The sequence below is a fragment of the Copadichromis virginalis genome, linkage group LG17 (assembly GCF_057382275.1).
Source record: "Copadichromis virginalis isolate Kocher_CV1m ecotype Utaka linkage group LG17, C_Virginalis_male_GT1.1, whole genome shotgun sequence".
NCBI lineage: Eukaryota > Metazoa > Chordata > Actinopteri > Cichliformes > Cichlidae > Copadichromis > Copadichromis virginalis.
In genome coordinates, this window is record NC_140634.1 from 33,847,569 (window position 1) to 33,873,541 (window position 25,973).

Consider the following 25,973-nt stretch of genomic DNA (forward strand, 5'->3'; position numbering starts at 1 on the left):
GACAACATTGTATCTTACTCAGTTATGTAGTATTTGTATTCTTTTTATTCTATTGTATATAGTATTTTATTCAATTGTGTACATTTATGTACAGTATCCCATTCTTATCCAATTCTAGTGTTTTATTTTTTGCTATGTAACTTTCCACTGTAACAAAACAAATTTCCCACCTATGGGACTAAAGGTTATCTTATCTTAGTTTTAGCCTACAGCTACATCATCCACTCCACCCAAATTGAAGGACCGGTTTTCCCCAAGTAGACACAAAAAGAAGCAGCTCCGTTTCGGCTTTCTGTCAGTAATATTGTTCAACCTGAAATATGAGGATGCTGACTGGTGATAGGCCTGCCTTGACCATGTGACAGTCTATTTTTATGGCTCCAAAAGAAGCAGCCCGCTGAGGTTCACCTTAGGGGAGAGTTAATATGTTGTGAGCTTTGCGGCTGCTAGACCTCCATTATATCCATCTCTTGTGTTCCAACAGTTTCACCTGTGACAAACTGTGCACCGCCTTACTCGCTTTCCCTGCAACACCACTGTTACCTTGGCTGCAAGATCCTTCACTTTGATATGTGGAAGTAGTGCTGAGTAAAATTTCTATTGCCCTTTCAATCAGAATGACCTTCATATATCTGCCAACAGTTCCAGTTCTCAAAGCTACTAACTCAAGGAACTTTTCCAGCCGTTTCTTTTGCAAGCTCTGCTGACACTGTCCCAAGATACTGTATCAGATCAATGAATCCAATTATAGCCAATTCATAGCATTGTATATTGAATACAGGAGCTGGAAAAAAAATAAGAACAGTTGTTGCAGCTTTTCAGCATTTATTGCACCATCCTCAACCTTTACATTACATACACAACACTAAATACACTATTTTAGCTTACACATAAATAACGCTAAGTGTGAATTAATTAGATAAACTTATTACAAATCCAAGAGTTAGGGACGGTCACATGTCTTGATTTTACTATTTAATGGTACGAGAGACAGATCCATCAAAAATGTTAATACCTGTGTATTTCATTTAACAAGGAAAAAAAAATAAAAATAAAATAAAATAAAAATAAAAGGAAATGTGCATGATACCCAACAAATGTACACCACCTTTCTGTGAACAAACTGTATTCAAGTTGTAGTCCACCTAGAATCTGTTTAATTATCAAATACTCACTTGCTGTAGGTGACAGAAAGATGTTTTTCCCCCAATAAAAAGCAACAGCTGTTATTAAAAAGATATAAGCCTACAGAAAGTGAGCATTTGATACACAAAGAGATCTTGGGACAACTGCATTAACTTAGGCTTGTGACAATTCATCTAAAAGCAGGAAAGCTTGATAAATAGTTTATTAGAGTCAAAAGAAATTATTAAAACTCTCCCACGTCCACCCTCTTGTCTCTGAACTTGCTTCTGGCCTTGGTCCGAGCCTTGAATGCAGCAGAGTTGTGAAGATGCTGGAACAGAAAGAATTTCAAGCGTTCATTAATAAAATGCCACAAAACTTTGAAAGCATTGATACTTTTAAGCTTACAAGAACACCACAATGGTTTAAATGAGCCTTCCTTGCACACCTACCCTTTCAAAGCGAGAGATTTTCATGGCCTTCATGGTGGCTGAATCAACCAGCATAGGTGGTCCCAGTTCAAACACGTCTCTGATGAATTCATTTGCCTAGTTGGAAAACGTTAACAAAAACGTCAAGTCCAGTCACTAGCGCAAAAGAAAGACACTAGTTTATCACAAACTCCTATTGTACATAAAGTGTTTCTAATAAGATACCTGTAGGTGGTAGTTCATTCCAGAGCCCACGAATTCTCTGAAGGCATCGTATGTCCTCTTTCTGACCCAGCTGTCAATGTTCATTCGCTCTGTGCCAAAGCGAATGGTCTCAGATTGGAAGGCCCCCTCCTGGAAGAGAAAGCAATATAAATAAGTCCACGGTCAGACACCATCATTCACTGTCTCTACCTCCAAGGAGCTGCTGTTAAGTTTTACCTCTGTTCAATTATGTTGGTTAAAAGCAGGAAATTAACATCCAACTGGCAAAAGGAACATGGTTCACCTGACATGTAGCGCTTACCTCAACAGCTTTGAGAACATCCCTAAACACCGAGCGCTGCTTCCTCTTGTCAGTCTTGGCTCTGTGCTTGTTGCAGTCTGTGGCCAACGCGTTCAGTTTATCACAAAGTTCATCCCAGCCATCAAATTCAAAATCCTAAATAAATGCAGTGGGGGAAAAACAAATAAATAAAATATGCAGCTAATGTGTTTAAAAAAAAAAAAAAAAAAAAAAAAAAAGCACAGACAGCAGGGCTCTAGAGTGCGACCAAACTTCTCCATGGTGCGACTCATTTAAAAAAAAAAAAAAAAAAAAAAAAAAAAAAAAAAAAAAAAAAAAAAAAAAAAAAATACTTGGTCGCACCGGTGCAACCAAGTATTTTCTCGGAAAAAAACGTTTCAGCAACCCTAAACTCTTCGTGTGTTCAACAACAGACACACATTATGCCCATGTCGTGTTCTAAACCAATCAGAGATACACAGAGGCGGGGACCTCTGTGATTGGCCGTGGTCCAGATATTCCTGCAGACCTACTTGTGTTTACGTTTGAAAGTGCGGGCAGATAGAGAAGGGTGAGTAGCCCAGGTCAGAAGTGTATCAAGTTGGTATTGAGAAAATATGAAAAGAACAATTGATAACTTTTTCGTTAAGTTAAGGCCTGATCAGTTCAAAATTCTGAGCCAGCGCTCTGACACGGAGCCATCAACCTCTCTGTTTTTGTCAAACACTGGTCCGGAGACGGCATCAGAAAATGAGCCACATAGATCGACTCCCAGCCGGAGTCCACTGAAAGTAAAAGTGAGAAAATGTATAAATTTCGATTCGAGTGGCTTGACCAGTTTCCCTGGCTAAGATACAGCCAAGCTGACAATATGATGCACTGCATTTATTGTCGCGAGTGTGGAAAGATCATGGCCGGCAACACTGCATTTGTCACTGGTGCTAATACGTTTCGAATTGAAACCCTGAAAAAGCATACAGCATTGAGAAGACACATTATATGCCGCGATAAATGCTCTGCCAAAATGTCCCCGCTCCCCACTGCCTTTCAGCGGCAGGCAGGAGTAAACAGGTCATCGGAGGAGGCCGAGATGATCATTAAGTTTAACATCGCCTACAATATTGCAAAAGAAGAAGTTCCGTTTACTAAGTTCAAGTCAGAAATAACTCTTCACAAGAAAAATGGCTTGGACATAAACCCCACATACAGCAATGATGTTGCGTGCGCCCAGTTTATAGGCGTAATCGCTGACACTGAAAAAAAAGAAGTCAGTGGAAATTGCGAACAGTACATACATGGCCTTCCTGATCGATGGAGACGCAGACATCGCCACAAAAGAATGTGTCATTGTGTACGCTCTTATCTTGCAAAAAGGAAGACCAGCGAAAAAGTGATTGGACACATTGAGGTCCAGCATGCCCATGCCCAAGGTAAGCCATGTCATGTCACGTAGCCTATGTATATGATTAATAATATTACGTTGTGTTACTGAATTAACCATATCTAGCATATTCTTATCATTGAAAATTAAACATAGCAATAATACAAGAATATAGAAACTCAAACTGAAAAAGACTGCATTGTAAACTCTTGATCTGATAAGTAAATGGTATATTTTTTAATTTGTTTAGGAATTTATGCTGCCTCAAAGAAAGCATTTGCTGCTCTTGGGGACCAGTGCAGTAACTGGTTGGATAAAATCATTGCTATGGGGGCTGATGGAGCTGCTGTTAATTTGGGCAGCAAAAGGGGTGTCAAGTTAATCATTTTGAAAGGTTGTTAGTTAATCATTTACAAATCAAAAAACGTGAACATGTAAAACTGCGGTGTTAAGTAATGCGGTTAAAAAAATTTGGGTACGCCTAACTTTTGTGCTTGTACGCCTAAATTTTGTGCTGGTGCGCCTAAATTTTATTTTTAGGCGCACCACTGCAACCATGGCAAAAAGTTAGTCTAGAGCCCTGGACAGAATATCCTGCTCCTCTGGGGCAGGCCAGCAATCTCAACTAAGAAATCCTGGCATAGCATTGTTATGGACTGTATTCCCAATGAATATATAACTTGTATGCTCAACTCCATCTTGGACTCTTTCAGTTTGGGGCTTTCCCCAAACTGAATTAATTTGCCTGACTATTGATCTTACTGTGATTTGTTTTGACTCCTGGTGGGGTTGCGGTTTACCTCAACTGCCTTGTATGTGCCTCATAATGTTGTATTGCCTGAGCTAAGTTCAGTTCTGGTTCTTGTGTACTTTTTTTAGTCATTGTCTGCTACTATTGGGGGAAGAAAAAAAAAAAGAAAAAAAAAAGCAAAAGCACAGACAGGACGTGCCACATGTTAACATTTGAATTAACAAAAGAAATTAACTTTAGGATAATCTGGTGTTGGGGAAATTAAACAGCAATTGCAAACTTACAGAATCGATGTCCCTGGCCAGCTCAAAAAGCAGAGCAATAGTCTCCCCAGCTGCAATCCTCATGTTCACGTCATCACTCTCGAGCAACCTCTGCAGTTTAAGAAGGTGTCTGCAAAACACATAAGCAATTCTTACTCCACTTAACTTGGTTGGAGAGCAATAAACTAAAAGCAGCAGAACTTGTGATTAAAAAAAAAACTTAAGGGTTGGCATAAAGGAGCTTACTTCTGCAGGATGTCTTTGAGCTGGCTGGAACTGCAGATTGTGAGCAGCAGTGCCCAGGACCGCAGAGAATTTGTGTGGAGCTGGCTCATTTGAGGACTGATCGAAGGACAAGTGCCATCCGCCTTTGCATAGGACCGGGTGAACAGGTTCTCAAAACACTCCATGGTCGCTTGCACATCCTAAAGAAGCAAACATCAGTAAGCTCTACTTATTACCACAAATAACATGTTTCCGACTTACTGAAAAAATTACTTGAGGCATGTTAGATTTCAGCAGCACATGTTTGCATGAGTGCCACTCATTGATATAGCATTATGTTAGAACTGATGAGTAATATATGACAAATGAATGTCAGACGTGCCACTGGTTTGCACTCAAGCCAAGACATGATCAGAAACTTACCAATATGTCATCCTCAGCAACTAATGTGCAGAGGCCCAGACTTGTTGCTACCTATTAAGAAACAAAATAAACAAAACCATATCAGTTGATATTTCATGGAAAAATCCAAAAATGTGGTAATCTTTTTTTATTAAGGGGGGTGCATTTATTAAAGGGGATCAGTACAATAAAAGACACTCACAGCCTGTCTGGCTTGTATGTTGGCTGATCCATCTGCCAGGATGTTTTTGAAGATCGGTTTCAGCGTCTTGAACACCTCCTCGCTCTCAATTCCTGAGCCCAGCTGGATGCACAGCAAACAGGCTAAAGAAGCTGCTGCTCGCTGCTCCTCACCTTTGCCTAACACGAGGAAGAAGAAAAAAGCCAAATGATTTATGAGCACGAAGACAAACATGCGCTTAGTTTAAAGCATTGGAACACCTGCCATCTCATTGACAGCAACACGTTTTTAGTACCTTTCTTGAGGCAGCGTTCAATACTGTCTGTGATGGTCATCCTTCTCTCTGAGATGAACTCATACAGGATGCGTGTAGCCATTGCCGTCTTAAGCCCATCTAGTGCCCCCTGTCTCGTCTTAGCACTGAGGAAAAAAAATATATATATACACACACACATATACACACACACACACACACACACACAAATCAATCACCATAAAAGTGATAACCATTATACCATGAAGCCATTTATCAGAAAATACTGGCAACCCTCAGTACTACCCCTCAGCCTCCTAGTAGACACAACTATGATATCAATTACAAATAATACAAAACCCTGTTCTTGTGTTATCAGAGTTACAAGATTATCAGAAAACTCTGACATCAACGTCGAGGGTAATAACTATAAGTTATAAGTCTATAGCAGGTTTTTTCAGGATGCATGTGGCCAGTTTCAGCAGATGTATTCAACCAGCCATCACACAGCAGTTTCTCAAAGACGTTGCCCTTTCAGGTAAACAAGTTGAGGTCAATTAGCTTGTTGATTTAATTTTTTTTATTTATATATAATCTTAAGGTAATAACAAAAATATTTGTAAAAAAAAACCTATACAAAAAGTTAAGAATGTGACTTCACCCATTTACTTTTATATAAAAATGTTGTTTGACAAGTGAAAAGAATATCAGCTGAATAGATATAACAGATTTAGCAGCTTCTGGCACTTCTGGGGAATCCCTTCTATAATAATCACCCCACTGAGGAAGCCAATGGTGACAGGGCCTTTTTGGGATGAAGTCTATTTTTAAATTGACAAGCATGCAAACTCCAATAAAAACTTCCTGCACTGGACTCACTGTTGCATACAACTCAAGTTACCCCGCGTTTTTAAAACTACATTTGAAATTTCTTGATACATGCTCATCATCCAGGTAAGGAAATCCCAAGTGTCCCACATAGCTTTTCCAGTGGGAGAAATGTTTTGTCACTTCAGAGTGAAGTACTTTTTGGGGTGTATTTGAAACATCAACCCTGTACCTTTGTTAAACTGGCAAGACAACATAGCAACGCTGCATAAAAGGGGAAAGCATTTCTAAATGGTGCAAGTGTTACCTAAAACTCTTGCTCTGACAGGATTAAGTAACTACATTGTTGATCTCTTGTAAAACTGGATCCAAGACAGAGGCAATATAGATCAGATAACATTTTGGTCATTTTACCTCTTATCTACTGTGCTATCTATGAACCCCTTCAGTTTATACTGGAAATCCTCCTGGGCTGAATCCTCATTGGTCTCGCCACCTTAAAAACAAAAAAGCATTTAAGGAGGTCGTAAACAGACTTTTTGATGTGTTTAAAGAACACACACGTTCAAACAGAGTACAGTCAGGGGTACACACAAACCTACCTTCATCTGCTACACTGGTGGCGTCACTGAAGCTGCTGCAATGACTGAGGGTCTCAATGGAGGCATCCTCATCACTAAAAGGCTGCACAGCCCCATGCTGGCCCCCTGAAAAACAAAACAAAGACACATAAGCACGGGCAATCAAATGTAATTTATTAACACAGAGCCGTAGGTCATTGTGAGTCAATTGTGTAATCCAAGCGTCAGGCAGGTAAGGCAGCATACACTGTACTTATCTAATCAGCTGCCTGTCCGTTGCTATTGGCCTTTTCATTATCTCATCCAAAAATAAATATGCACCACGTTGTCAAAGTGTGCTGCCTGTGTCAACAAAATGTTCAGGTTGGAGGGGCACAGGCACATCAAAAATGACCTGAAACAACATTGTATGGGTAACCGGTATGGCCCGGCAACCGCAGCAACTGTCCAGCAAGAGGCAAACACAGTTTGGGTACAGCCGAAAAATACAGGAGTATCACGTCTAGTATTATGTCACTGAGGCATAGGAGGAAGTAGATTGTTTTACTAAGCAAAGTCCACATCAGACAAGTTACTATCAGACAATTTATTATCCACGTAGTAGGGACAACGTGGCTGAAACGGAACAGAGCGAAACACGATGTATTGGAAAATGTTCTGGTTACTATAATAGCTCTAGAGGGTGGGATGGGCAAAACATTCACAGCTAAAAGAGGCTGCTAAAATCTTGGGTGAGATCTTTACGAAACCTTATAAACAAACAAGGGTTTAATTTAATCCCACTTAAGGTGAACTCTGCTACTGCAAAAACTGGACAAACTTCCAACCCCACTCAGACTCAACAGGCTTCTCTGCCTTGACCTGAATTTACCTCTGGTAGACAGGTTTAGGTGAGCGTACGACGGCAGGAACCCGCCGCTTTTAGAACACAATGTGAAAAATACTTCCGTTATTCATAACAATCAGACCTAAAAAAAATATTAGCTGAAAATAAAATATCCGTCTTTAAACTGATTAAAAATAGCTATTTAAGATCTGTGTGTTGACGTGGACTGTTTTCCCCACACGACAGCTGATTTCTGAAAACCGGGTGCCGCCTCCTTCCTCCCTCCGAGTCCAAAATGTCGGACTTGTGCCTCAAAAACAAATATATGCAGTATGTTTTTAAAAAAAAAATGACCCTTCCTCAGTGACACAATATGATACTCAGGCTTCAAAACTGCTAATCGGGTATCAATATCATTTTCCCACATAAGGCTAAAGATTAATCGAGGTCAAAGAATTCTAGTTTCGTGTGGTTTGCGTTATATACACTTTCACAAAAATCAAACGTATTGCTTTATAACATTTATGATGGTTATAATCGAATTCAAGGAAGAAAAAGCTTGGGTGTTTTACTCCTTCAAACGTTTATTTTTACTAAGCAACCACATGTGTCTCGCGTTGAAAGGGAGTGGGCATGAAGCTAGCCCTCGTTAGCTTGTGAAGTACAACAATTATTCAGGGCTTTTGTTGAGTAGCTCATGTTATACTATAATGTTGTGCTTTAAAGGCCCTTTACAGTAGCTTTCATATGACAGTATCAATACTATGATAGTACACTTTTTCATTAGCAGTGTTGCTTTGTGTGAGTACAGCTAGCTACGTTTTGTGTTTTGACCTAGGCCAGCCTCTACCTTTTGTAGTCCGTACTGTAAACACCTTCAGCTCCATTCGATGAACAAAGAACACGGAAAGAACTACAATTACCATCAACAAATACACAAGGCCGTAGCATAGCAGCCGCTAGTTTACTTACCCCTATTCTTTTTCTTGTTCCTCGGCATTTTCGTGCAGACAACTAGAAAATTTTAACCAAAAATCAGCCAATACACGACCAGCCTTTATTGTATTGTCTGGTAAAATGAAAATATTCCCTTGGCACAGTGGATAAAAAGAAATCGAAAGCGATCTTGGAGATAGACTGTGGGCCGAGACGATACATTTTCCCTCATAAACCAGGGCTACGCGAGTACAGCGCGGTTCTCAGTATTTATACCGGCGGACATGTCACGAGGAGTTTTCCCGGCTTCGCTGGCCAATCCTGGAACAGGAAAGAGTGTCGCATGTGTTCGCGCGTGATGCAGTGACAGAAAGAGGGGAACTGTGAGTCCTGTTCTGTTATTTTGGGGAAAAACAATGTCTGTGTATACAAATTTGATACATTCTCCAAGACAAACCACGAAATCAAACGGCGTTTACGTTTACACAAAGTGTGATAACACCACATTAGACTGGTTACGTAAGTTTTAAAGTCGCAAGGTAGGAGGAGGAGGTGGAGATGGCTTTCAGCTCTGGTTGATTGGGACCCACAATAGCCCATCGTACAAGCTAAATAATAGTGAATAAATTCCACTGCAAGAAAAAACACATATTGTCTGACATAAAACATGTTATCACACAAGACAGTGATAATGTTCCACTGTGAGACTGCAAGTGTGCGTTGATCACATTATTATAGAGCTGTTGATGAGATCATGTTATGTATCTGTGATGAGACAAATATTGTCATTAGAGAATTGTGATGCAAAATGTTTCACTCGGATGCATTCATGTTTTTTATATAAAGTGGATTTGAAACTGTGCCTGTCTAGAAAGTTGAACAGTTATCGTCTACTTGACAGGGATGTGAAAGAGACTATCTTGGCTTTTCCCCTTTTAGTAGACAGGGACATCTGAGATACTTCTAGAAACCGAGCACTGCTTCAAAATTGTTGCATTCGTTTCAAAAGTGCACGAAGTAACACTGCTAGACCCAATTAATTCTAGCTAGTTTTACACTGCTTCTGCATTTAGTGGCAGTTGCAATAGATGTCTAAAGAAAGACTGCACATTGTCAACTTTCTGCAGTTAAAAGTTAAAATGCTTAATCAGCCAAATATGAACCATTCCTAAATCTTGCACTCACTTGCCTGTTTGACAAATATAACTTGGGATTTTGTTTCATGTCACACTCACATGCCAAATATTAACTTTATTCATTTTACATCTTTGCCTCTAAAAGCACAAACACAATAATAATGCAGTAACTACATTCCAAATCCAGCAATCAGCATTTTACTCCTAGTCAAATCACAGTATAGGGCTATTAGTTGTTCCTGCTATTGACTCCTTCTGGAGCTCCATGTATGCAGATTTGTTAATATTTGTTGCGCAGGATTGGTTCAACATAAAATGCCTATTTTTTTTAAGCTGTCAAATTATTCAGACAGGTGCCGCTTGTACTTTTATAGCACTGTGCAAAAGTCTTGACCACCCGTTATTTCTTTATATCGTGCTTCCAGTTTTTAGTTTGTTTATTGAACCAAATAGCAAATAGTATCTTTGAACCAACAAGGTGATATCCAAAGTGCTATTAGCTGAAAACTTTGCATATCTTGGCACAGTGTGCAGTCTGACCTTCAAAAATCTGAGAAAACTGAACAAGTGGAGGGAAAAAATAGAAGTGTGAGGATCTAAAAAACACATTCAGTCGATGAAGAGTATTTGAAAGTCGTGTTCTTAAGAAATAAATTAAAACTTCAGTTTTCAGGAGGACATGGTCCCAAACACACTGACAGTGCAGTAAAAGCATACCTGTAACACTATCAGTCATGGATTGGCCTCCCCAAATCCAGAACAGAACCAAAGGCAGTCAACAACTAAAAAGCAGCTTTGAATGTCTTTCAAGAAGACTGGAGAACTACTTAAAGAAATTAAAAGAAATCTTACCTAAGAGAGTTCAGACTGTGTTAAGTTAGAATAAAGGTGATAATACCAAATATTGACCTTTAAGCTTGTTAGAGTTCATGTTTGGGCGTTATACACTGCAGTACGCATGTATTTACATGTATGTTTGCACAGTTCAATAAATCGCTAAACCTTTTTTTCTATTTCCCCAGCAAATTATAAAGAAATGAAGGGTGACTCAAGACTTGCACTGTGTTGTATTTTTAGCTAGTCAAATTTAAAAACCGTATACAGGGTATTGGATACAATGTAATAGCCTGCGGATTTTAGTGTATCCAATACACTGAGAACCACAGGCAATTGCAACATGCCTAAAAGCCTAATAATATTAGGCTGTTAGGCTATTAGGCATGTTGTGTTGTAATGCCTAATACCTTAATAAATATCTTTCAAATTACATAACCGTGAGCTTAGGTTGGCAGCTTTCCTTCTTTTCATTATTGAATTCTCTAGCTTTACCTTGAAACGACAGAAATAGGTCTTTCTTACACAAGTGGAAAATCTCACAGCTGCACCCTTCTTGCTGTTCCCACCGTGCTGTTGTTAGCAGCGTTTCATTTTTATGTTTGTTATGTTTGAATACAAACCTGCAGACTTTGAGTTTTCATGTGCCTGGTGTTTGACTATTGGAAGGCTTCCAGAGCTGCTTCCCTAACACGCACTCTTACACACTGGTCATAATCCTCATTTATTTCCTTTTTCAGTTCATTAATAAGCTGACTGTTCATAATGTTGCTGCCTGATGATGAATGGGGATAGGTTTGGGGTGTGTAGAATGTTGTCGTGTTTACTGTTGAATGTTGTCATTTTCTAATTTTGTAGTTGTGATAAGCATTTGTGTAAAAGTCGAAGTTAAAGTCTATTTAACATATTTTTAGTGTGCTTAAAATGGAACAACTTTAAATATGTACATGCAAGGTAGGTACATTATGTATAGAAAGACTTTTAAAAAAGAAAGAACACCTTTTGTGGTGTCTTTTAATCTTTGAATTCTCCTGTTTTCAGTCCCATAGGTGTGTAACAAATTCCTAGCCATGCAGTCTGCCTTTACAAACAGTTGCATGTGAATGGGTTGTTCTAAATGAATTCTAAAGAACTCATCGAAAAAAGGTGCTGGTCATTAACATCACAGGGACCAACGGGTGAAACCTCTGTGAGACAATGCCTCACTATCATGTGTGCTTGACTTGAAACTCCAAAGAAGGGAACACAACACTGCACTGTAGGTGGCTGATAAGCGACGATGTAAATCAGCACCTCTGTTTAACGATGGTCGTTCACAGTGGACATGGGAAGCCTCCTTTACTCCCCTCCCAAACAGTCATCACAATCCAAAAAGGTTTTCACACCTCAGTTCATGCAATGACTCACATGATCAATAGTGGGTTAACAACTTTTGAGAATACCTGCAAAGGAGACGACCCCCTCCCTGGAGGTTTACTTGGAGCTTCCCCATCAGCACAAAAACTGTGCCCCAGGAGCTTCGTGCCAAGGGTTTTTATGGCATTTACACCTTTTAATGAATAAACAATTATTTGAATTGCTTTTCTGAACATCTTCCAAAAAGACACATGAGAAAAACAACATACAAACTGTCACAGTGTGTGGAACCAGACTGTGTGGAGTGAGGAGGACCCACGTGCTGACACAAAAAAGAACAAAACTTAAGCTTAACAAAAAACAAGCTGTTTATTCAAGGCCAGTGAAACAGTACAAAACAAAAGGGCAAGGGTGAAATTAAGCTATAACCTAAACTGGGTGATCTAACGCCAACATAAAAAACCTGGAACATGAACATGGAAACCTGGCATTGAAAACCTGGAATGTGAAGCCTTGACATGAATATATGAAATCCCTGGAAACATGACATGAACATAGCAACAAGCAGGCTAAACAGACGACCGGACAAGGAATGAATGAAAACACAGAGACTAAATACACACAGGAGGTGATCAGGGGAAGTGGAAACACTCATACGAATGAACATAATGACGCCACAGGGGAAGTGAAACTGAACACAATGAACATGGGACACCAGACCTCTTCAAAATAAAACAGGAAACATAACGGGATTCAGACATGGCAACGCAAGCCTGATGTGATAGGCTGTATCCCAATTCAGGGTCTGCAGCCTTAAAGTACGCCCTTGTGGACCTTAACGGTCCACAAGGGCCGCGTACTCAAAGACCGCTAAGGCCGGAAGTGCGAGGCTTGTGAAATGGGACGGTCTAGCCTCCGTGGCGCTGCCCAGGTTGCCTAGCAACCATGCTACTAACAGCTGGAAACGTTTCATACAGCATTGTTTGACAGAAATGAAGGAGAAAATCTTTTGTTCATTTGTTTGTTTGTTTCTACATGAGCTTTGATCATTCTCTGTAAGATTAAGCTCAGCTATTGAACGGCGTATATTTTAAAGTAAAGGCTTTAAAACCAAGTTAGTACACACGTCACTAATGTCACATAACTTTGCAGACATGTGGCCAACAGTAATGTTTTAATGTTCTTCGTTATTAAACATTTGCACATAAATAAGTGACACAAAATTCAGTACTTAAAATTTACTCTTCGGCCGCCCCTCATCCGCCGTTTTTTTTCGGCAAAATTATCCACACCCACCGCTGCGCTATGCATTCTGGGATATGTTGGGCCAAGAAGTCTACACCGTCACATCCTTCAAATTCAGGGAAATGAAGGACGCATTTGAGGGCCGCATTTCGAGCAGCCTTCGAATTGGGACAGCCTTCGTCGCGTCGCTGTGACGTAATCGGCCTTAAAATGCGGCCTTTATGGCTGCAGACCCTGAATTGGAATACAGCCATAGAAGGGGTAAAGACACAAGGGGAACCTAATAAACAATGAACTATAACAGGGTGATCTAGGCAAACCAGAATGAGCTTAAGATAACTAAATGATCTTAAACATAAATCATGAACCATCAAAATATATTCAAATTCAAAGCGCTGGGTCAAATGACCCAGGACCATGACACAAACATGTATAGAATACAGCTGTGTCCACATCTCGCAGAAACACCTTTAGCAGCAACAACTTCAAGTAATCATTTTCTGCATAACCTTACAAGTCTCTAACATCATTGTGAAGGAATTTTGGCTTTCCCTTCTTTGCTTCAGTTCATTGAGGTTTGAGCATTCAGGTTTGCAGGCACAGCTCTCTTAAGGTCCTGCCACAGCATTTCAATCCAGTTGAGTCTATTGCAACAGTCAGAGTTTTGTCTTTTCTTTTTCAGGCATTCTGTTATAGGTTTGCTGCTGTGCTTATGATCATTGTCCTGCTCCATGACCCAATTTCAGCCATGCTTTAGTATCTGTCATACACATAGCTTCACATTTGACTCTAGAGTACCTTTGTATACAGAGGAGCTTGTGGATGACTCAGTGACTGCAAGATTCCCAGGTCCTGTGGATAGCAAACAAGCCCAAACCATTACCCCTTCACCAGTTGTTATGAAGTGTTTGTGCTGATATGCTGTGTTTGGTTTTCTCCAAATGTAGCACTGCACATTATGGCCAAACATCTTCACTTTGATCTGTCCAAAAGACGTTGTTCCAGAAGTTTTGTGGTTTGCCCAGATGCAGCTTTGTAAATCTCCTGGTAGCCATTCCACATTTCAAATAGGACTGTCGTGAAGTTTTACATTTGACGTGCTAACCGAATGCTGTCGAGTTATTATTTATATGCATTTGATTAGCAGCACTTGGTTGCTGCTTCCTATTCTTACTTACTATGAAAACAGTCGGGTTGTACTCTAGCATTTTTACAGGTTTTGCTGTTTACATTGCAATGCGACCCACGTAAACATGTTTTCTATTCTAACTTTATATTTTGAGTCTGAACATAATGCAGACACGGAGGAAAACATTATGTAAAATTTATATCAAAATGAGCACAATCAAAGAGGCAAGCAAGCGAGACCAGGGCAATATCATTGATGTCTGTGTCCTAATGCTCCACTTCAGAAGTCAAAAAAAGTTCACACTCTTTAAAAAAAATCATTACTAATTCAACTTAGCTTCATTTTATGTTTTTCCCCTACATATGCAATGCCTCCAGTGGGGCTTACCCCACAGTTTGAGAACCACTGCTCTGTGATCAGTTCTTCTTTGTAAGCATATGGATCAAATCCACTAAGAGTAATAAGAGAGATTAGCATCCACTGCCATAATACTATACTTTGTATACTTTCTTATACTTTTTATTCATTTAAGCTTCATATTCGCAGTCGTAAAGTAGGTTATTAATTAGCTGGACATTGTATGGCTGAATCTGACATGTCTATGTGTGTGTGAGAACCTGCATTTTAGATGGAGAACACTAAACACTCACAGATTGTCCCACATAGCTTTTCCAGTGGGAGAAATGTTTTGTCACTTCAGAGTGAAGTACTTTTTGGGGTGTATTTGAAACATCAACTCTGTACCTTTGTTAAACTGGCAAGACAACATAGCAACGCTGCATAAAAGGGGAAAGCATTTCTAAATGGTGCAAGTGTTACCTAAAACTCTTGCTCTGACAGGATTAAGTAACTACATTGTTGATCTCTTGTAAAACTGGATCCAAGACAGAGGCAATATAGATCAGATAACATTTTGGTCATTTTACCTCTTATCTACTGTGCTATCTATGAACCCCTTCAGTTTATACTGGAAATCCTGCTGGGCTGAATCCTCATTGGTCTCGCCACCTTAAAAACAAAAAAGCATTTAAGGAGGTCGTAAACAGACTTGTTTGATGTGTTTAAAGAACACACACGTTCAAACAGAGTACAGTCAGGGGTACACACAAACCTACCTTCATCTGCTACACTGGTGGCGTCACTGAAGCTGCTGCAATGACTGAGGGTCTCAATGGAGGCATCCTCATCACTAAAAGGCTGCACAGCCCCATGCTGGCCCCCTGAAAAACAAAACAAAGACACATAAGCACGGGCAATCAAATGTAATTCATTAACACAGAGCCGTAGGTCATTGTGAGTCAATTGTGTAATCCAAGCGTCAGGCAGGTAAGGCAGCATACACTGTACTTATCTAATCAGCTGCCTGTCCGTTGCTATTGGCCTTTTCATTATCTCATCCAAAAATAAATATGCACCACGTTGTCAAAGTGTGCTGCCTGTGTCGACAAAATGTTCAGGTTGGAGGGGCACAGGCACATCAAAAATGACTAAACACTCACAGATTGCTGAGCCAACTAAACTAATGTCATGGATGTTTTACTGCCTAGCAGGAGAGCACCTAATATATTTCATCTTCCACATCTTCCTAAAAGCAGTTTTTTAGTCTTCTGATGATGCCATATGTGGGAGAAAATTTGTCTGGCACAGCATTTGTCATTGGCTGTAGCTTGCAGCTGCATCAAATGCAATTAGAGAGAAAAGAACAAAGCTCCCAGTCATTTTTAAGTTATGTTTGTCCACAAGCATTTTCTAAGTTGTTTCTTAACATCAGGAAAAAAATTCGAGACATATATCACTTCCCTTTTTCCTTTCAACTTTAAAGCATTTTTTCACACTTTCTATACAAGTACTTTGTAATGATAGTGCTCTGATGTGACCCAGAATGCACAGTTCAGACAAGGTAATGGCTGCGTTCATACATTATAATCTGTATGAAACATTTAGTCTTTCGATTTTAATAATGTGTTTGAGTAGGACAGGTCATTTACAGTGTATTGCGGAGGGACCAAGCAGGGGCCTTTTGAAGACACTGTGTGTTCAACAAAAAGCTGACTTAATTTATACGTCAGTTTATGCATGGAGTAATGTGAGTGAGGTCTTGAATATTTAAGGTGGCAGACACTTTTTATCCTTAAGATGGCCCAGAATAAAATGCACTCCCTTCCAATTAGCCCTTAGGCCCTGGTGTACAAACACCACTGCTTTTCTGTTTGCAGCATCAAGCTTGAATAATTGATGAGTGTTGCTGGGGTGTGCTAAGTGGACACAGTAACACAGAATGCAAAGTTAAACAGGAAACACAGGCCATCTGCCTTTTTTTTTTTTAATTCTGTCCTCTCTGGAAGCTTTTGCAATCAGAATTGTGATCTAAATTCAGTGTGGTGCCAAAAACATTCTGCTTTTGCAGGAACAGCTTTATAGAATCTCTATAAGCTCATCTTATTGTTCAGGTGAATCTTTTATCTGTTTATTTATTCATTTCTATTTGTGTTATTTCAGTTAGAGCTAGCAGAAAGGGCTTAAAAAAAGCTCCATTTCTCTTAAAAAATACATTAAACCTCTCAAGCCAAAAGTATTGACAGAGAAAACTGGTAATAACATATAATTAGCATATTCTTTCTGATTAAGCAAAAAATAAAATAAATAAATAAAAAATGAGTGTTTTGAATCATTACAGTTGCATCGCTCAGTTAAAACAGATGCATTGAAAGTAAAGGTTCCCTGTAATGATAACAGACTTTGGCACTAGGGGGAGCCACACTGTTTGAAATTCAAAAGCTACTCACTCCAACTTAGCAACTGATATTCCCAGAGTTGTTGTTGTTGTTGTTGTTGTTGTTGTTGTTGTTGTTGTTGTTTTTTCAAATACATAATTTATAGACATTGAAAAAGCATTTGCTGCTGAGCTGTGTATTGCTTTAAATGCTTAACAGGCTGGAGTGTGCAACGATAAAGTTAAATATCCAGTCATAGTGGGGGGAAAAACTTGCCTCTCACATTAGTCCTCTGTTGGGAGAAATGAAAAAAACAGATGTTGTTTTGAAAGTTGGAAATGGCTTAGGAAAGCCAAAGAAGTGGATGTAGGAAAGAGATAAAAATCACCTGCCAGAAGCTAAGTGTAGCAGGAAGGGAGAGAGAGAAAAAAAATAACAGAGCAGCCCAGTCCAACCACACTCAGCATGCCTGGCATGTAGCATCAATGGGCACAAGCCCTGACCAAGCTAATGCCACAGGAATACAAATCATGACCAAAATAACAGATAGCAGGGAGCAGCAGAGGGAGACAGCTAATTCATGTAGATAATAGAAGTGAAAAAAATGTCTGAATATTAATTTCAATGGCAATCCTACTGTTTTTTTAAATAATTCATGAAAGTTATAGCCTGGAGCGTCGAGCTGAGGCCGCATGGGTTAAAGTCTGATGGGGAGAGAAGCAAGTTAGGAAATGATCTCAGCTTTCTAAGTTGATGAAAGCACACCGTCAAAAGCTGAGCAGAGGTGATGTTTCAAAGACTGCGAGCAATTTCCTTTGAAATTTAGCAGCGTGCTTTCGCTTCCTGTACTGGTCATTTATTGTAAAAAATGTGCTATAACCAGAAACAAGTGGCATTGTGTTAAATTGGCTCTTGGTGGTTATACTTCCTCAAGCTCTGACGACACGTGAGTTATTACCAAGCCAGAAAAATGTCAAACACTACTTTATTTTGAATTTCTTATTGTGTACACTATAATATATATATTTTCCTGAATTGAAGTTGCTAATTGAATTTTAGATAAATTTGTTAATTCTGCATGTGTTCCTTTGCATTTTTTTCATTATTCTGTGCAGGGATCGTGCTACATTTAATTTACCATATCCGACTTACTGCATGTTTGAGTGGTTGAAATGATAAAGCAATGTAACTTGGTGTATCCTGTGTGAAAAATGGCACTGGACGCCACTTGCCATGATTCAAATTCGTATGAGTTATCAAATATCCAGCCCCCGTTCGGGAGTGAAAACAGCTGCTTTGTTGACAGAGAGCCGGAGAATCCTCTAAGTAGAGCATCCAACTCCTAATTACAGAATGTTAGTCATTGGCTCAAGCCCATATTATTTCCCCTCATTTTCTTATTTTAAGAGGATTTTCCACTTTATCAGACAGCTTACTATGACAGCAAGGCCACGCTTCTGTCATTGCGATTAACCCCACCAACCATGCACATGTGTGTTACTGGCTCGTATTAGGCGACTTCAATCTAAATCCATTACCTTTTTAAGAGGTCTCCAGAGATATGGAAGGAGAGATAGAGAGAGACAGACTCGCAGAGAGAAAGAGGGGGTGTGGGCAGGGTCTTTGTTCTGAAGCTGAGGTGTGCCGCACCCACAGCAGAATCCTTAACATGGATTTTTAATTGATCAAAGAGAGCAAAACAGAAGCAGTTGGGGCAAAGGTCGGCCAGAAACACCTGTATGCTAAACTTTGCTCTGCCTGTCTTTTAATAGAAATGTGTAACATGGCTCAATCATTAGCCTAGTAATGAAATCCTTATAGATAAACAAATCCACAATGTAACATCACTGTCACTGACAGGTGACATAAATAACACTGATCATCTTATTGTCACACAGAGTTCTAATGGGAAACCCTGTGCAGAAGTATATTGATACATACCACAGTCTAATTAATACTCAGAGTCATGGGCAATCAAGGATCATTCATACATGTGGGGAGTGAAGCCTGGTCCGTGTGGTCCGATTCAACAGACGAGCTGCTGTCGCTCAAATTGCCAAAGTTCATTTTGGTTCTGATAGGAAGATGTCAGAATAAACAGTGCATCAAAGTTTGTTGTGTGTGGGGCTATACAACTGCAGACCGGTCAAGACACCCATGCTGACCCATGTCCACTGCCAAAAAGCTCCAACGATGGAGACGTCAGCAACAGAACTGGAATATGGGGCAATGTAAGGAGATGACCTGGTCTGATGAGTCGTGTCACTTACCTGGGGAAGGCCTGGCGCCAGGATGCACTATGGAGGCAGTGTGATACTTTGGACAATATTGTGCTCGGAAACATTGCATCTTGCCATCCATGTGGATGTTACTTTCACATGTACGACCAACCTTAGCATTGTTGCAGAACATACAATACAATACAGTTTTATTTATATAGCACATTTAAAAACCCAAAGGCACACCAAAGTGCTTCACAGTAATATGGAGAGTCAGCATAAGTCAATAACAGAGTACAAATCGGGCACTAGCACAGACAGGATAGAGGCACTAACAGACCAGAAGAGTTAGATAAATACAAAATCTGCTAAGAAAACAAAAACAGTAGTAAAATCAATAATAAATAATACATTTAATAAAATTTTATAAAATATTTAAAAGTTTAAAATTTAAAAGATTTAAAAGGGTGTTAACTGGTCAGGAAAGCCAAGTTAAATAGATATGCTTTCAATCTTGATTTAAAGGATTGGATAGAGTCCAAGGCTCAAATAGAAGCAGGGAGGCTATTCCAAAGGTTGGGTGCAGCTGAAGCTAAGGCACAATCGACTCTGGTCTTCGGTTTAAACTTAGGTTGGGCCAGGAGTAATTGACCTGATGATCTTAATGCACGACAAGGAGTGTACAGATTGAGGAGGTCAGTGAGGTAGCTGGGCGCAATGTTATTCAAGATTTTAAAAGTGAGTAGCAAGATTTTAAACTCAATGCGATATTTGATTGGTAACCCGTGTAGATCAACAAGAGCCGGAGTAATAGGGTCAAATTTTCTAGTTCCAGTAAGAAGGCGATGTATGTACATGTACACCTTTTCATGGAAACGATATTCCCTGATGGCTGCGGTATCTTTGAGCAGTATAATGTGCTGTGCCACAGAGCAAGAATGGTTTAGGAATGGTTTAAGGTGTTGACTTGGCCTCCAAATTCCACTCCATGCTTCTGTGGGATCCATGGAGACCCCACTTCACAACTTAAAGGACTTAGGAATATGTTACAAACATCTCAGTACTACAGCACACCTTCAGGAGTCTAGTGGCATCCATGCATCGATGGGTCATTATCATACCATATTAGACAGGTGCTCGTGATATCATGCCTGATCAGTGTATGTAAATGATGGGCAAGTTCTGTTGCGAAGCCTCCATCTCTGTGTTTTCTAACCAAATATGACGTGCAAGGGGCAGATCTGACTGAGAAAGTGATGACAATTGCTAACAGGTAACTTGTCAATCAAAAGGCAAAACCTGTTTTATTCTCCTTTTTGTAGGTGATCATGATTTCATTTTATTTTATTCAGTAAGACTTGAAACTCACAACTGAAACTTCAATGTTTACTGAAGTCAAAGCAAAGAAAATGTTTTTTTCATAGGCATGTCCTCTGCAAGCACTTCCACATTAGCTTTCCTTTTCAGTCCCAGACATTGTATCTGTCAGAACAAGGCAGAAAGGCCTCCAACCCACCCAGATTCAGCCTCACACCAAGGCCTCGTTCTGCAGCCCACAGAGTTCCACTACCAATGCTTAGAGGTCCTTAGCCCATGCAAAAGCCAGGATATCCATTCAAGTTCCCAGTGTACTGCAAACTAAGTGTTGAGCTTTAGGTTACTTCTTGCTGAAACTACGATATATTCAATTTGCTTTTTAATCTGAATAGAAATCTGCAGTGAAAGCATTTTGCAGTTCACATATGGCTTATCTGAGTCGTGGAAGAAATCCATTAAGGTCCCCCAGCACAAGCACTTGTTTGAGCATGCACATGTACACAAAGCTGATAAGGTAATGTCATTGTCATCTGGCCATCTGACTAAGTAGATTAAAAACACATTTAGGCTGGTTGTGACTCCCCCTCGCTCTTTGGTTTGTCCTCACTACACGCAACCTTCTGTGGCAGTAGATACCATTTCAACACTTGCAGTTGTGTCCTCGATCGTTGACATTCAGATATATTTTTACCTGTTGTAAACCCTGTTCTTTGAATAAATCCTATGTTTATGCTATATTATAGGATTGCTAGAATGAAACAGAAAAGCCATAGACAACTTGTTCAATTCCATTTCCTCTGAAAAGCCCCCGTCTTGTTTTGGGAATTTCCACTCTTCTCTCTCTTCCTTAGCTGTGAGAGCGGTTATGGAAAAAGCTGGGAGGATTGGGCTTTTCTAGAGATTCCGTTCAGCATTGTGTCAGGAGAATGTTCGGTGATGGAAGCTGCTATAACAAGCTATAACAAGCTTAAATAAAAAATCTTCCCCAGCTACCTATTCTATATGTCTCGTGTTAATTCTCACTTGAATTGTGATTGCCAGCAATTAAATGCCAAAGGGATAAAAAAAAACAACTATTAATTAAATAGATATATTATTTATTCATAAGACATATACTACATGCAGCTAGATTCTGTATGTCTGGGCAGAGAGCAGCTTTCCAGACAGTGGAACAAGAGGACGTTATACCCAGGGGCTGTCAAAGCTGGCAAATCTGTTTGGGGATTTCTCTCTCTGTCTTGCCACAGTGGGTGAGTCCGCTGCATTGTTACATTTCCCTCCTGTATCTCTCTATCTTGTGCATCCATTCTTTTCACTCTCGCATTCATACATACACAAAAACCATGCGCATCTCTCGTCTCTCTTCACTTCCTCTCTCTCTGTATTTACACTGTCTTCATTTTGGTATTCCCAACTATGCACCTGTGGGATTGCAAAGGCCCTGCAATATCTAGACTGATATTGACCCATATTGCACTTTCTGCACCTTTAGAGCTGGAAAATATCAAAGCCCTCTTGGATCTATATTTTGTGCAACAATTTTAAAAAGGGGTAAACTGTAAGTAGGCAGAAAGAAATCCTTTCTGTTAAATCAGCACAAAGACCCAGCACATCCATTTCATCATATATATATGTAACATATATAAACATATAACTACAGTTTATGTTTGTGTGTTCATATGTTTGTATCACTGAGATATACCAATATAAGATTTTTGTCATGAAAAAACAATAAAATAACATAATGAAGATATATTGTAGCTCTTAAATACTTATCTGAGTGTCCTGTCGAAAGCTCGACCAATATATTGGCCGATATTAGCAATTTCCTAATATAGTGATTGCAGTATTTATAAACGATAGCAGATAAATGAAAATTTAAAAAGTAAAGAACAAGGAGAAACACCCTCCAAACATGTTATGAGTGTAGATGTTACATAATTTGTCTACTAAATGACACTCTGCAACTTCCCTAGAATATCACAAACACAACAAAACAAGGACTAAATGGCTGCACAAAATGAAGGTTTGGGAAGTCATATATCGGTACCAGTCCTGCCTCAGCTACACTATATGTTCTTGTTAATAACAGATTTCACAGGTCACTTTATACAGTATATCCACTTTGATGTACTTAAATATAATGTAAATAACCTAGATTCTCGGTGCTCTTAGTATTTAATTGTAAGCATGGAGCTTCGAAGATGTGGTCATCTGCAAGCCAGATAGGCTTTGCCTTGAAGAATTTAGGGTTGTTGAAGATTGGCACAAGTTAGGGATTAAAAATCACAATCTATATATACTTCTTCTACGGAACCTGAAACAGAAACATTGTATGTCAGGCCAGAAGTTAACTTTAATCAGTAACTGCATACAAAAATGTTGGCAGAGTTAAGGACACAAAGAGACAACACTTCAAAAAGGGACCAGACGGAGACCCAGCCTCAGTATGGGGCCAAGTTCCTTTGGCTGTGCTGTGTCCAGGAAGTTGGTTGGGAAACTTTGCTCTGTCATCTGGTGTCCAGTAGTAAAGTTTCTGTTCTCATTTCAGACTTCTCCTTTTGGCAGCGTTATCAACTTGGATACACACAGATAATAGTCTCGAGCATCCTCATCTACTTCTGAGGCAGAGGCCCTTACAGATAAGAAAAAAAAACCCAAAAACCTGTGCTGTGTGACTGTGTGTGTATGTGAGCCACAAAAGGTTGCAAGGATGCAGTCAGGCAGATGTTCTCGGAGTTGCCTGGCAACCCCGTAGCCACAAAGAAGAGGGAAGTGTGGTGCTGGTTATGACGCTTTATGTAACCACAGGGATGAGTGTTTGAGGATAAAGAATGAAAGAATTCATTCCCACAACTTCTCCTTATAGTACCTCGGAAAATACTGCTAAGAAACTTAGTTTGTTAAAAAATGCTGAATTGTATGCTTTGTGCCTGCATTTGCCATTTACTGAAGCAGTGCTAACCAAAAACTATAATAGATCTTGCTTTATACACTCACTGTTTCCACAAATGATATAACTTCACATCCTCTATATGGGTAAACTATCCTTTACTATTATTGATGTTTTCTATTCTGTAGGTCAGGACCAACTGTGCACTGCAGGACGACACGCAGCGAAGCCACAAGAACCTCCGGTGAACCTGTGGTCGGGAGATTCTTCTCTCCCCCACCTACCTGCATCAAGAGCCCGAAACTTAGGGTAAACACAGCCTCTGGATAATCTGAGCTACATTTCCAGGAAGCTGTGTGAAAGATTACAACTATGGGGTAGAAGAGAAAGACAAAAGTGTGGGAATATTAGCAGGATGAGCGAAAAGTGAGAGAATGGGAAGAGATGGTGGGCAGCAGCAGCATGCTCCAATTCCTTCACTCACTTTTACCTCTGCAGATGGACACCTGTGATGTACTGAAATTAGCATAGCTCCTTATATCTAAATAGTGAGTGATTGAGCAGAAATAAAAAGATATTAAGCGTGTTGCACTATGAGATATTTATGTTCTGTATGGTAGTACTTTTTTTGTTGTTGAAAAAATACAACCTAAGACAGGGGTGTCGAACTCCAGGCCTCGAGGGCCGGTGTCCCTGCAGGTTTTAGATCTCACCCTGGGTCATCACACCTGAATCAAAAGAGTTCATTACCAGGCCTCTGGAGAACTGCAAGACATGTTGAGGAGGTCATTTAGCCGTTTAAATCAGCTGTGTTGGATCAAGGACGCATCTAAAACCTGCAGGACACCGGCCCTCGAGGCCTGGAGTTCAACACCTGTGACCTAAGACAACCTGTGTATAAATATTTAATCTGTTAAAAATGTTTTTCTGACTCGCCTATTCTTAATGCGGCTGTCCACACAGACGGCTTAATTTTGCAGCCATTTATTTTTTAAAACCAATCTCGATTTCTCAGATTTTTCTGATTCGAATAAACAGAGCTCACCAATCAGATCACTGCATTTGGTAACAACTGCCCAGTAGCTCAAAACGTGCATCTGTCCTGAATAGACAAATAGCAAAATAATACCACATAAACTCCGATGGACAGCTAGATGATCCTCCAGGGTTAATTGTCTCTATTAAATTATTTCTCTGTCTCCTCAGATGTGGTCCAGAACAAGAGCTCAAACTAGCCTGCTAACTGAAATATGTGGAGTCTGGGGCAAACCATGAAATTCTCCGTGCTGCTGCCTTCTCCTAAGAATTGCATGAACCCAGAATCTCCCTTTCTTCCTCATCTTGTTTAGAAACATCAGGACCAGCTCATCTTCATTTGATGTCTGCATTTTTTTTGTTTGTTTGTTTGTTTGTTTGTTTTTTACACAACAACTTTGGATCTGAATAAGATTTTTTCACAACATGCTCAACTTCCAATGACCTTAAACACACAAGCTCTGTGTCATGATTGGAATGTCATGAGCGCAAATGGAATAATTACAAAAAATTATTCAAGTCAGTTAAGAAAAGCTATCTGATGAAAGTAAGTTGTAAAAAGTAATCGAGGAATAATAATAATAATAATAATAATAATAATAATAATAATAATAATAATAATCCATCCATCCATCGTCATCCGCTTTATCCGGGGCCGGGTCGCGGGGGCAGCAGCCTAAGCAAAGAGGCCCAGACCTCCCTCTCCCCAGCCACCTCCTCCAGCTTATCCGGGGGAACACCAAGGCGTTCCCAGGCCAGCCGAGAGATATAATCTCTCCAGCGTGTCCTGGGTCTGCCCCGGGGCCTCCTCCCGGTGGGACATGCCTGGAACACCTCACCCAGGAGGCGCCCAGGGGGCATCCTTGTCAGATGCCCGAACCACCTCAGCTGGCTCCTTTCGATGTGGAGCAGCAGCTGCTCTACTCTGAGCCCCTCCCGGATGGCCGAACTTCTCACCCTATCTCTAAGGGAGAGGCCAGCCACCCTTCGGAGGAAGCTCATTTCTGCCGCTTGTATCTGCGATCTCGTTCTTTCGGTCACTACCTACAACTCGTGGCCATAGGTGAGGGTAGGGACGTAGATCGACCGGTAAATTGAGAGTTTCGCTTTTACACTCAGCTCCCTCTTCACAACGACGGACCGGTGCAGCGTCCGCATTACTGCAGCTGCAGCCCCAATCCGTCTGTCAATCTCCGGCTCCCTTCTCCCATCACTCGCGAACAAGACCCCGAGATACTTTAACTCCTCCACTTGGGGCAGGAACTCATCCCCCACCCGAAGTGGGCACTCCACCCTTTTCCGGCTGAGAACCATGGCCTCAGATTTGGAGGTGCTGATCCTCATTCCCGCTGCTTCACACTCGGCTGCGAACCGTTCCAGTGCGAGCTGGAGGCCCTCACCCGATGA

The 25,973-nt window shown here is 40.3% G+C and overlaps 1 protein-coding gene and 1 long non-coding RNA gene across 2 annotated transcripts; one reads left to right on the top strand and one right to left on the bottom strand.

Moving 5' to 3' along the window:
- Positions 1–1,330: 1,330 nt before the first annotated feature.
- Positions 1,331–8,932, bottom strand: ifrd1 (interferon-related developmental regulator 1). Its single transcript, XM_085436515.1, has 12 exons — positions 8,725–8,932; positions 6,948–7,052; positions 6,760–6,841; positions 5,560–5,684; positions 5,286–5,443; positions 5,105–5,155; positions 4,703–4,881; positions 4,478–4,586; positions 2,083–2,217; positions 1,782–1,910; positions 1,578–1,673; positions 1,331–1,456 (listed from the first exon to the last, which is right to left on the bottom strand). Exons 1-12 carry the CDS (start codon positions 8,750–8,752, stop codon positions 1,370–1,372), a joined length of 1,284 nt encoding a protein of 427 aa, XP_085292641.1. The 5' UTR covers positions 8,753–8,932; the 3' UTR covers positions 1,331–1,369.
- A 77-nt stretch (positions 8,933–9,009) lies between these two features.
- LOC146689781 (uncharacterized) lies at positions 9,010–24,890 on the top strand. The gene is made up of 3 exons (XR_014915960.1): positions 9,010–9,071; positions 23,720–23,840; positions 24,738–24,890. It is a non-coding gene; the product is annotated as an uncharacterized LOC146689781 (long non-coding RNA).
- Positions 24,891–25,973: the final 1,083 nt, after the last annotated feature.